The sequence below is a fragment of the Podarcis cretensis genome, assembly GCF_951804945.1.
Source record: "Podarcis cretensis genome assembly, chromosome: 1".
In the NCBI taxonomy this organism is placed as follows: Eukaryota; Metazoa; Chordata; class Lepidosauria; order Squamata; family Lacertidae; genus Podarcis; species Podarcis cretensis.
In genome coordinates this window covers 46,862,840-46,874,977 of record NC_137170.1, presented here as the reverse complement: position 1 = coordinate 46,874,977, position 12,138 = coordinate 46,862,840, and the positions used below count along the sequence as shown (strand labels likewise).

The 12,138-nt window shown below is 43.7% G+C and overlaps 2 protein-coding genes across 5 annotated transcripts in view; one reads left to right on the top strand and one right to left on the bottom strand.

Moving 5' to 3' along the window:
* Window positions 1-4,496, bottom strand: part of HEATR4 (HEAT repeat containing 4) — a 41,183-nt gene extending 36,687 nt beyond the window's left edge. The window contains exons 1-3 of one of the 4 annotated variants that reach the window (XM_079989976.1): window positions 4,396-4,488; window positions 3,507-3,588; window positions 1,378-2,452 (exon numbers count right to left, since the gene is read on the bottom strand). In XM_079989976.1, the coding sequence (XP_079846102.1) occupies window positions 1,378-2,327 (950 nt within the window). In that variant the 5' untranslated portion in view covers window positions 2,328-2,452; window positions 3,507-3,588; window positions 4,396-4,488. Of the gene's footprint in view, window positions 1-1,377; window positions 2,453-3,506; window positions 3,589-4,395 lie in introns of all 4 variants that reach the window. The other 3 variants (XM_079989978.1, XM_079989977.1, XM_079989979.1) reach the window with 3 other exon arrangements.
* A 756-nt stretch (window positions 4,497-5,252) lies between these two features.
* LOC307223906 (acyl-coenzyme A thioesterase 1-like) lies at window positions 5,253-10,655 on the top strand. The gene is made up of 3 exons (XM_079990308.1): window positions 5,253-6,132; window positions 8,789-8,991; window positions 9,948-10,655. The coding sequence occupies exons 1-3, from the start codon at window positions 5,532-5,534 to the stop codon at window positions 10,551-10,553; spliced, it is 1,410 nt and encodes a 469-aa protein (XP_079846434.1). The 5' UTR covers window positions 5,253-5,531; the 3' UTR covers window positions 10,554-10,655.
* The last annotated feature ends 1,483 nt before the right edge of the window (window positions 10,656-12,138 follow it).

The window sequence follows — 12,138 nt, the reverse complement described above, 5'->3', positions numbered from 1 at the left end:
CTTTAAGCATTTTACACTCATGATCTCAGGAACCTCAGCTTACACCCGCAGCATTGTTGATAATACTACAGTTCTTATTTCCCCCCAGGGAGGGTTACAGCACAGCAAATGTAGTAAATGCTTCGTTTAGAAATTACTGCCCCTTTTATCTGACACTCTTCTTCCTTGAGAGTATAATTCCCATAAGATCTTTTGCAAATAGGACAGAGTTTACTGAATTGTGACCTACTTTACTCTACCTTTGTTTATTAAAAGGAGAACCTGAAGCCAGCAGGTGAACACATTCTTAATCCAACAGGCTTTTGGGAACTGGTTGCTTTTAATGAAAGGGCTGATGCTGTGCTGTATTTATTGATAAATAGATAGTTGTAATTCTATTAATGTTTAATTGTTTCTATGTTTTTGGCTGGTCTTATTTTATCTGTAAGCCGCCTTGAGCCCCTGTCAGGGAAAAAGGTAGGGTACGAAAATATACAATAGTTTTCTAGTGTTATCCTGGCCCTTTGTTTGTTTCTTTTCTATTCCAGGTCATCCTTTTAATGCAGGGGTTCCCCAGCCTTTTTGGAATTCTGAGAAAGTGTTGTGGTACCACAAAACACCAATTTCACAGAAGAAAAACTAGTAATGTTCAGTGCCTCCACCCAAAACAAGCAACACACTCCCCTCAACTAAAATACCCTCCCACAAAAAACACAGTAAAACAAGCAAGCAATGCCCACTCCCCAAAAACAGGCACCTTCCCCAACCAAGAAGGCAACCATCAATTAAAAAATGCATAAAAACATTATGACGCCTTGGTGGATGGTAAGTAGGTTTCTGAGAGCACCATGGTGGTTTTGAACAAAACAGACTGTGCTCAAATAACTGATTCTGTGTTCCCTTTGAAAAAAACTGATACAGGATAATGAAGTCTCCTTCAAGCTCCAAAGATCTCAGAAAGCTGCTCCATAGTAACTCAGAGCAGGGCAACAAATATTTGCAATATCTAGTAGCAATTGAAGGCATTTTTGTTCTGACCAGCTTTCCCAGCTGGATGAGTAACTTTCTGCCATATGTGTCTATTTTGCGTTTTTAAAAACTCATCTGTAAATTTTTAGGCTGTTTTGTAACTGTTTTTATCATACATTGTGTATTTTTACTTAGCTAATTACCCATAGAATGGCCCTCACCGGGGTGTCACAGAAACCCATATTTTGTCCCATCATCCTTCAAATGAGGATCGGAAAGTGAGGGGAAAGAGCAGCTTTTATTGCAAAAATGTGTATAGGGCTAAACCTAAGATCACAATCCCATGAGGCATGTTTCCAAATAATGAGATTAGCATCTAAATGTAACACACCTTGATGCTCCAGTAAAACAGGTATTTATTTGCCTTACCTGTAATAATAAGCAGAGAGAGGTGTCTCCGGTTTCTTCTCTTCATCTATTTGAATTTGAATCTGACCTTTCACTACTGTATCCTCAGCCTGGATCTGATCCAGTAATTCCACATCACTTTCATCAGGAAGCACGTACCTGATGCTTTCCCAGTTATATTTTTGCTTCTTGAAACCCGGTGGCTTACCCTGAACCCAGCCTCCCCAGGTGGGCTGATTATTCACAATGAATTGAGCTGTAGCCTTGTTTAACTTCATCAACATTGTTCCTTCCCACCTCAGGTCCCCATGATCTGGCTCATGGACTGTGGTGCCCTGGGGTCTTGCTTTTGACCTCTTGATTGTCAGGTCTGCTAACATCTCATGAGGTTCTGTCAGGAATGCCTGTGTGTAAGGAGGTTCACAAGAAGGAGGAGGGGGAGGAGGTGGAATAGGTACCAGGAGACTTGGCTCTGAAAGTGTGCTTTCTACCTTGGCTTTCCAAATAAGCTCTTCCATGCAGACAGGAACATCAGCGGTGGTTTCCTTGGGAGGATGCGTGTCTGGCTTCATTTCCAGGGACTGTAATTTCTTCAAAGGTTTGAGCCTACTTGGTCGCCTTTGCTTCTTAACAACAACATTTTCACTTTCTTTTCTCTGAATGACACTGGAAAAATCATACAATCCCCTGGGGTCATAGTCCTTAAAGGACTGAAGCATTGCCCCTCTGTGGTAAACAGCTTCTTTAGAAAAATATAGGTTCTTGGCTGCATTCTGGAGGCATTGTTTCCGGTATTCTGCATAGTGCTCTTCAGCATGACAAACATCTCTCTGGTACATGAAAGGCATTTTTGCCCTCATTGCAGACAGCATTGCCTTGCGAGATGGCAAGCTGTGTCTGTCAACTCTGGCCTTCAGACTAGACTCAAGGGGGAAGGGATTTTTGCTCTTGAAAAAAGTTGGTATTTCCATCCTTTCAAGACTGGTGAGGCTCCTCACTAGTGGCTAACTTTTCATAAATCTTTAGAAGTTAGACTTAACGGCTGTGTAAAGAAACAGACATCCCGCTGTTTTCTGAAGGGACACTCAAGCTTTTCCTAAACCACAGAGAGAAAATAAATAACCCTAACAGATTGTAAAAGACCATTCTTTTAAGATTCAAGCCAGGCTTCCTCAACCTCGGCCCTCCAGATGTTTTTGGCCTACAACTCCCATGATCCCTAGCTAGCAGGACCAGTGGTCAGGGATGATGGTAACTGTAGTCTCAAAACATCTGGAGGGTTGAGGTTGAGGAAGCCTGATTCAAGCAAACACCCAACACCACAATTCTTCCCCAAACAGGCTATCACTGCAGAATGCTGGTATCGTTGAATCTCCATGATTTACCTTTGATGGTGGATGCAATGTGATGTGGAAGGAGGAGGAGATGCTATCATGCATGATTTATTTTATATCTTACCCTTCCTACCAAAGAAACCCAGGGCATCAAACAACAATAAAAAACCTATTTAAACACAATTCTAATACAGATGCAAACTGGGAAAGATCTCATCTGAAAAGGCTTGTTCAAGGCAGACAAAATGAAGCCCATCTGCTGTTCTCTACTTCTGGCTCTTTATAAGCAGAAAGAGAGTAGTGGGAAATTATCATTCACTATGTTATCATATTGCTTCACCAGTCTAGTGTCACCTCTTTGTCACCAAGAATGGGTTAAAACTCATGTCATGTCGGCACTTGGGATCCTAGGAATACTGCTTCAAAAGCCTATTACTCTACAGTACAACCTACAAATCACCCTGTCTGTGTTTAAACCATTGCTCTGCTGAAGCTGCTGGAGTTACAGCAGCATTAGCTTTAAAAAAAAGTCCTAGTCCAAGTAAATGTCATTAGGATGCCGCTGTGAATCTCTGATATTAAACTAAGCATAACTTGCCCTGGTACACAAACAAAAAATATTTTTCTTTCTTCCCAGTGACTATTACACTTGTACAACATGCACTGTGCTGACAATAGTTATCCCTTTCTGCACCAAGAGGTAAGATTTCTATCCTATTATTGTGCACTTGACATTGTCAGTTCTTGTCCACAAATACAGTATTGCTTTTCCTTCACTACCCTAATCCAATCTGAAGTGCTATTAACATTTCTTACTTGCAAATGTTATTGCTGTCAGCTTTGCACCCTGCAGGACTTGTTTCTGCCTGGAATACATGAGCTGGAATAATTTAAGGATCTATGGTTCAAAGAAAACTTGCTCATGATGAGTTATTAGGAATTTTTAACTACATTAAATATTAATTTTATCGATTAAAATTATGCATTTATCCTAGTTTATAACCCTGTTCTTTCCTCTTTTAGTGCTCACTTCCTCTCACAACACTTATGCCACAATGAGGCAGCAATCTATACCTGAGAAGAAACCCCACTAGCCTTAATGGGGCTTACTTCTTAATCATACAGCAAGTCTGTAAATCTTTAAGGTGCCCCAAAATGTTTTTGCTGTCTTCTCTTAAAGTAATATACATGTTTCAGAACATGCCACATTTACTTGAGTCTAATGTGCCATCGAATCTAATGCACACCTCAATTTTCAAAACCTTGAAACCAAAAAATGTATTTGCTGGCCAGTGTAAATGTGCCATCGAATCCAATGCACACCCTTAATTTTCACAATGTAATTTGGCCAGAAAAGGTGAGTGTTAAACTTGAGAAAATACAGTAATATTTATACAATATGCTACGTTAATTCCTGCTACTGTATGGAAATGTTTTCAACAATCATTTTTTTAAATGTTGTGATTACAATCATTAGGAACTTAGGTCTCTACATTAAATTACTACAAGCCACTGTGGGCAGTCACCTTCTTTGTTCTCTGCAATCTTTTGTTAAGTTTAAGTTGGAATATTGTAATATTGTACAAGAATCTTTGTTTTTATGTGAACCACTCCTAACTTCAGCCAATTTCATATCCCTGCTTCTTTGGATTCCAGGGTATTTCTTTTTCTTGTTCTTTATGAAGACTGAAAAGTTTGTACTAACCTTTCAGAATGGCTTTCACAGATCTGCTCTTGTAGGAGCAGGAGCACATCGCAAATACATGCACATTAGAAATCAGATTCTTGTCTCTTCAGACCTCCCTTCTACTTGTGTACAGTTGTTGCCAGGCTACAAATGATGTACTCACATTCTGTCAATTTTGATTTGTTGATTTTAAATAGAGCTGCCAAGCTAAGTCCCCTTTGGCTGTTTGGTATTAAACCTGCTGTTTCACAAGTTGTTGTTGGTTTTTTTAAACATGGAGAGAAACAAAGCTAGTGAAGTAACATTTATTGAACTACCTTAGAGTGCACAAGTTTTCAGCATTCAAGTTAGTCGAAGATCTCCAGAATGCTTCAGGTTGAGTGCATCAAACTGACATTTGTTATACATTACATGAAATAAATACAGAAGGCAAACTTTTGCTCACTGGCATTTGTCTTGGCAATATGTCTGCCTGGCTGTTTACAACATGAATTTCCTGTAACATGAATGTTAACATTTGGAGCTCCCTACTCTTTATTTTTAATTTTTATCACGAGTTGCTGCAGCACTCTGGTTGTGGGGAGCGAGGGGCCATTTTGCTTTTCCTCCGAAACCAGTATTTTGTTAATTTTCAACATATAACAAATATGACAATCAATAGAAAAGCAAGCGAGAGACAGAGAGAGAGATAAGTCTTACATCTGCACCTCTGGGATAAACAACTTTTTCTAAATTTTAAGATATCCATTCAGATTCAGGATCAGGATCTAAATCTGGTAAACCCCACCATGGGCGTAGCCAAGGGAGGCACGGGGTGCAAGCTGCCACTTCCACACACCCCCATCAAGTAAATAAATAGAAATACTTAACTAACTCGGTTATGGCCCCCCTGACATTAACCCTGCCTCACTCGCAATATAAATCCTGGCTACGCCCATGAACCCCATTGAATTAAATGAAGGAGTTAGATGACTCGGTGGATTCGGACTCCACGGTGACCATTTGGCAGAAGGGGGAAAGGCCTTGTGCGAAGGGCGGCCTCCTCCCTCCGCCCCAAACGAATTTCCTTTCCAAACAATTGTTGTGTAATTTGAAACCACGAGACGTAGCGCCGCCGCTTGACTTGCTTGAGGCTGACAGCTCGTTCCGCTGCCATGGCCTCATTTGTGCGCCTGCTCTGGGGACGCAGCCTGGGACTCCGCCTGCGTCCCAGACCCTGCTGCGCCTCTCGCTCCCCCGGCAGCTGCCCAAGCCGAGTCACTCAGAGCGCCGCCTTCACTAGCGCTTCCCTCATGGACGCCCGCATCGACTTCTCCCCCGCCGGCCGGAGCCTCTTCGACGAGCCGCTGGGCATCTCGGTGTCGGGGCTGCGGCCTCAGCAAGAGGTCACGCTCCGGGCGTCGCTGCAGGACGAGACCGGGGAGCTCTTCGAGTCGCTCGCGCTCTACCGGGCGGACGGCAGCGGGCAGCTGGACCTGAGCCGCTCGCCGGCGCTGGAGGGCGGCAGCTTCTCCGGCCTGGAGCCCATGGGGCTGCTGTGGGCGCTGAAGCCGCGCAAGCCCTTCAGGCGGCTGGTGAAGCGCGACGTGCAGCGCCCCTTCAGCCTGGAGCTGGAGGTGCTCGAGGGACACGGAGAGGGCCTCGCGGGAGGCGTCCTCGCCAAGGGCACCCACGAGAGGGGCTTCCTGCGCGCCGGCGTCCAGAGGATCCCCGTGCGGGACGGGCGGGTCCGCGCCACCCTCTTCCTGCCCCCGGGTGAGTGGCGGACCCTGGCCCCGCGCTTGGCCTTCTAGACGCTCCTGCGCTTCGTGTCGTTGACACCCGCACACTTTTTGTGAGCCAACGCCAGCTGCGGCTCCTCCACGTGTTGTTGCATTTCAAAGAACTCGTTAGTTCCAGGCAGAGGAGCTTAGTTTCAGAGAGATCATGGGAGTGGTTGTGGGGAACGACTTCTGGAAGGGCACACACATCCCTGGCTTGGATTTCTCCATCCTGTAGTAAACTGGTTCCTCTTCTTCCTGCTCAGAAAGGGAGAAAGATATGGCACCCAACAAGCAAACAAAAAAACCCACAATTAAGGAAGAGGAGGAAGAGCTGCGGAAGTGTGTTGGCAATAAAAGAAGTCTGGTGGCACCTTAAAAGACTTCACAAATACAGTGACGCTGCAAGGTGTAAAGAGAGAGAATTGATTACACTGGTCAACAACAAATTTGTTGTCTGCGTTTTTTCAGCTGATTTAGGACGAATCTGATGCGCTGAATCAAAAAATCACATTGGTTTTGCTCAGTCAGGTCACGTTTTTGAGTTATGGCCACATGTCATTTTTTTACATTTTTATTCACATGTACGCTTGTGTGGGATCACTGCAGATGGTGACAGCAGCCACGAAATTAAAAGACGCCTGCTTCTTGGGAGAAGGGCAATGACAGGCCTAGACAGCATCTTGAGAAGTAGAGACATCACCTTGCCAACAAAGGTCCGTATAGTTAAAGCTATGGTTTTCCTAGTTGTGATGTATGGAAGTGAGAGCTGGACCATAAAGAAGGCTGATCGCCGAAGAATTGATGCTTTTGAATTATGGTGCTGGAGGAGACTCTTGAGAGTCCCATGGACTGCAAGAAGATCAAACCTCTCCATTCTGAAGGAAATCAGCCCTGAGTGCTCACTGGAAGGACAGATTGTGAAGCTGAGGCTCCAGTACTTTGGCCACCTCATGAGAAGAGAAGACTCCCTGGAGAAGACCCTGATGTTGGGAAAGATGGAGGGCACAAGGAGAAGGGGGCGACAGAGGACGAGATGGTTGGATAGTGTTTTCGAGGTTACCAGCATGAGTCTGACCAAGCTGCGGGGGGCAGTGGAGGACAGGAGTGCCTGGCGTTCTCTGGTCCATGGGGTCACGAAGAGTCGGACACGACTAAACGACTAAACAACAACACGCTTGTGTGGAGCATTTTAGAAGAAGTTGGTGGGGGTAAAATGCCATGTCAAATAATTGTTTCGATTGGAAATGATTATTTTAATGACAAGAAGTATTCAGGTTCGATAGTTCTGGGTGATTATGTCGAAAAGGGATCAGTTTGAAGTCATAAAACCTTGAAATCTTCCATAAATTGGTGCGGCAAAGCATAAAGTTGGGGGATCAAAACCCCTGGCTCACTCGAGTACACTGAAGGAGAACTATGAAGGGGTGAAGTATGTGCTGGAGAAAATTGGTTATGATCAGCATAAGTGGTTTATTTGTGTTGACCTGAAGATGGTGAACTTTTTGTTGGGACAACAGTCTGGCTTCACCAAGTACCCATGTTTTCTGTGCATGTGGGATAGTAGGGACCGTGCTCAGCATTACACGAAAAAGGACTGGCCTGTGCGGGAGGAATTGGTGCCTTGCAAAAAAAAGGAAGGTCATCAATGACCCTCTGGTGGACAGAGACAGAATACTCTTCCCACCACTGCACATCAAGCTCGGCTTAATCAAGCAATTCACCATGGCTCTGGACAAGGATGATGACTGCTTCACTTACTTGTGCCAGGCTTTTCCAGGATTGACCATGGAGAAGTTGAAAGCTGGCATCTTTGATGGTCCTCAGATCCATCAGCTCATCAGAGATCTAGAGTTCGGAAACTCAATGAACGAAGTGGAACTGGAAGCGTGGAAGGCATTTGTTCTGGTAGTGAAGAACTTTTTTGGCAACAATTTACGTGTACTTACCTTTATCAATGTCCACCATTCAGTTTACAGCAATCAATGTTTCTATCAGGTAATCAATATATGTTGCTGGAAAAACATTTTTTTCTCTTAAAAACATATTTAGGATGATATGCGTTGACAAAAATCAGCTGATAATGCCACAAAAATGTAATTGATTTTGTCACAAGATCTGATTTTTTTCAAATCAACATAGCACAAAAACCTGACCTGATGGAGAGAAACGGATGCCATTTCCTGATTCAGCAGTGCAAAAATACCCTAAATCAGTTGTAGAAATCTAGACAACATTCAAAAAGTAAAAAATTGTTGCCCAGTGTTATTTGCCCTACTGTGTCTAATGATGGTGCTAAGCTAGCCCTGTACCTTGCCTATTCCTTTGTATTTCGTAGCAAGCCTTGCTCACTGGAAACGTGGGTTTGTTTCAACAACAACAACTCACTGGCACCTCAGACTCCAAACTCTCTCATTCTCTGCTTTTGATCTGCTAATATGAACAGGTTTGAAAAGTGTATTATGAAGGATCCAGCCATTAAAGTGGGTCATCAACAAGGGTCTTTTCAACCCAAGTGGTCAGAATTAAATTATCTCCAAGGTCCCTTCCAAAACTAAAATTATGTGATTCCATGCTAGGCTTTCTTTTCAATAAGGTGAATTCTAAAGAAGTCTAAAAAAGATAATGCAACTTCGTTCTGTCTTTTATAGGTGATGGTCCCTTTCCTGGAATCATTGATATTTCAGGAACTGGAGGAGGACTTCCAGAATACCGAGCCTGTCTGTTGGCCAATTATGGCTTTGTAACATTAGCATTGGCCTATTATGCTTATGAAGATCTTCCCAGAGATATGAAGGAATTTCATCTGGAGTATTTTGAAGAAGCTCTGAACTATATGCTGAAACATCCAAAGGTAATAATAATAATAATAATAATAATAATAATAATAATAATTTATTATTTGTACCCCGCCCATCTGGCTGGGTCTCCCCAGCCACTCTGGGCGGCTTCCATAAAAACCAAAAATACACTAAAATATCACAGATTAAAAACTTCCCTGAACAGGGCTGCCTTAAGATGTCTTCTGAATGTCAGGTAGTTATTTATTGCTTTGACATCTGATGGGAGGGCGTTCCACAGGGCAGGCGCTACGACCGAGAAGGCCCTCTGCCTGGTTCCCTGTAGCTTTGCTTCTCGCAATGAGGGAACCGCCAGAAGGCCCTCGGCACTGGACCTCAGCGTCCGGGCAGAACGATGGAGGTGGAGACCATATGGTAGGGCCATATGTGGACAGCCTTCACAAAAATAGCAAGCTTCTGAGGGTGCTACATTTGAAACTGGAAAGTCTTGTGTGTAGAACCACACCATACATTTGAAGCACATCTAAGGCTCCAGAACGGATCCTGTTCACATCCTGAGGTACCACTGTATATGCAGAAGTATATATTCCATAGTATTCTTATTCTGAGAGCTGTTGAACTGCTAATTTGAGAGTATTCTCTGAGCTGAACTCTGATCATCACATGCTTACTTGTATTGCACTAATATTTTAAATTCATTATTTGTGCCAAGCTCCTGGAATAAAAAAACACTGAAAGGTTAAAGTCCACAGCAACAGTTTTCTCCATTTTTGACTGCAAAGATTAACCAAAGCAGGCAAGCCTTGGGCAGTCACTGTGATAAATTGTTCAGAAATGTGAAATGGTCCTCAGCTCAGCTTTTTTTCTTTTGCCAAACTAAGGGTGAGCAGCATGAGCTTTTGCCCACAGCTTAGCCATGTGGGGGGGGGGGCACATACTGTATGTATCTTGTTTTCATTTCACCTCTTTCTTTCTTTCTTTCTTTCTTTCTTTCTTTCTTTCTCTTTAGGTTAAAGGTCCAGGAGTTGGACTGCTGGGACACTCAAAAGGTGGTGATCTGTGTATCTCTATGGCCTCTTTCTTAAAGGGTGTCACTGTTACAGTCACTATTAATAGCGCTGTGGCCAATATAGCTGTGCCACTGCACTACAAGGACATCACCATTCCACCTCTTGGTTTCAATATAGAGCGGCTCAAATTAGACAAGTCTGGTGTTGCTGACATTTTGGATGTCATGAACAACCCACTTGAGGGCCCTGATCGCCAAAGTTTTATTCCATTGGAGAAGGCTGAAGGGCGTTTCCTCTTCATCGTAGGCCAAGATGACCACAACTTTAAGAGCGAGTTTTTTGCTGTGGAAGCCTCCAAGCGGCTACAGGCTCATGGAAAAGAAAAACCTGAGATAATTTGCTATCCTGGAGCAGGACATTATATTGAGCCTCCGTATTTTCCTATGTGCGCAGCTTCGATGCATCTCTTGGTGGGCAGACCAGTAATCTGGGGAGGGGAGCCCAGGGCTCATGCCGCAGCACAGGTGGATGCATGGGGTCAGATTCAAACCTTCTTCCGCAAACACCTCGATGGAAAACAAGATGAAGAACACAGCAAGCTGTGAGAATGTTGCTCGGAAGAGGTGTTTTTATCAGATAACGGGTGTGTGGCCGATTGTTTTTTCCCCTGTTCTTATATATAACAATAAATCTGTTTGATATAACAATTCTACAGACAGGGGACTCATTATGTTGACAGAGTGCTTTACAAGCAACATGAGAAAGCTTTTGTATAAGGGACATCTAAGAATCCCCAGCTACAAAAATAAACTACAAATGGTGTGTATTATACAAATCTCTGGTGCAACCACATTTGGAATATTGTGTAGACTTCTGGTCACCTCACCTCATAAAGCAAATGGTAGAGTTGGGAAAGGGCAGCCAAAATGATCAAAGGGATGGAGAAACTCCCATTAGGTTACAACATTTGGATCTTTCGAGTTTAGAGAAAAAAGTGAGTAAGAGGTGAAAGTGGGTAGAGTAAAGTTTTTCTCCTCTCATAATACTAGAACTTGGGGCTATCCAATAAAGCTGAACCTTGGAAGATTTAGGACAAACAGAAGAAAGCACTTGACACAGCACATAGTGAAAGTATGGACTTTGCTCCCACAAGAGGCAGTGATGGCTGCCAACTTGTGGTGGCTTTGAAGAGGATTAGACAGCTTCATGGAGGATAAGGCAACAAACCCCAATGGTTAAATCCTACATTCACAGTCAGAGGCAGCATTCATGCTTTTGAATGCCAGTTGCTGGAAACTGCAGCAGGAGAGAGAGCTCACAACCTGCTTACCGACTTCCCACAGGGATCTGGTTGGCCACTGTAAGAATAGGACACTGGAATAGACGGGTCACTGCCTTGATCCAGCAGGTCTATTTTTATATTATTATGTTCTCCATGAATTAGAAGAAAACATAAATCTCCAGCAAGTCTATAATTAATTCTACCCTTGAGCCTCTGTTAGGATATAAGTTTAAAGTTTGCAGCAGGAAATATTACAAAGTTGGAATTTCACGTGGTGCCACATGCTGTATTTACTAGGCTAACCTGAGTCCAGGAAAACTCAGCCTGTGGCTGCTGTACCTCAGATTACCATGTTTATCACACGAATCTTAGTGAAGGAGAGGTGCTGATTTTCTGTCACGTTCCCCTGCTACTTTGAAACTCATTTCCTGTTAGTGATTGGAAGTGGTAGGAGCAGGGGTGCCGACTTGAAAAAATATTTTTTTGGGGGGGCAAGTAAGCACTGCCTTGCATAATCAATCAGATGATGTGGCGCATGCACATTGTTTGAATGGCAATACCCACCAACTTGGGGGGACAGACCCCTCACATATTTTATTGGGGGGGACTGAAGACCCCTCGGCCCCAGTAGTCCTATGGGTAGGAGGCCTTCTCTCGAGCGTTCAGCTGCTCGCGAGTCAACTGTCTGTACAGTGGTACCTCAGGTTACATACGCTTCAGGTTACATACGCTTCAGGTTACAGACTCCGCTAACCCAGAAATATTACCTCGGGTTAAGAACTTTGCTTCAGGATGAGAAAAGAAATCGTGCTTCAGCGGCGCGGCAGCAGCAGGAGGCCCCATGAGCTAAAGTGGTGCTTCAGGTTAAGAACAGTTTCAGGTTAAGTACGGACCTCCGGAACGAATTA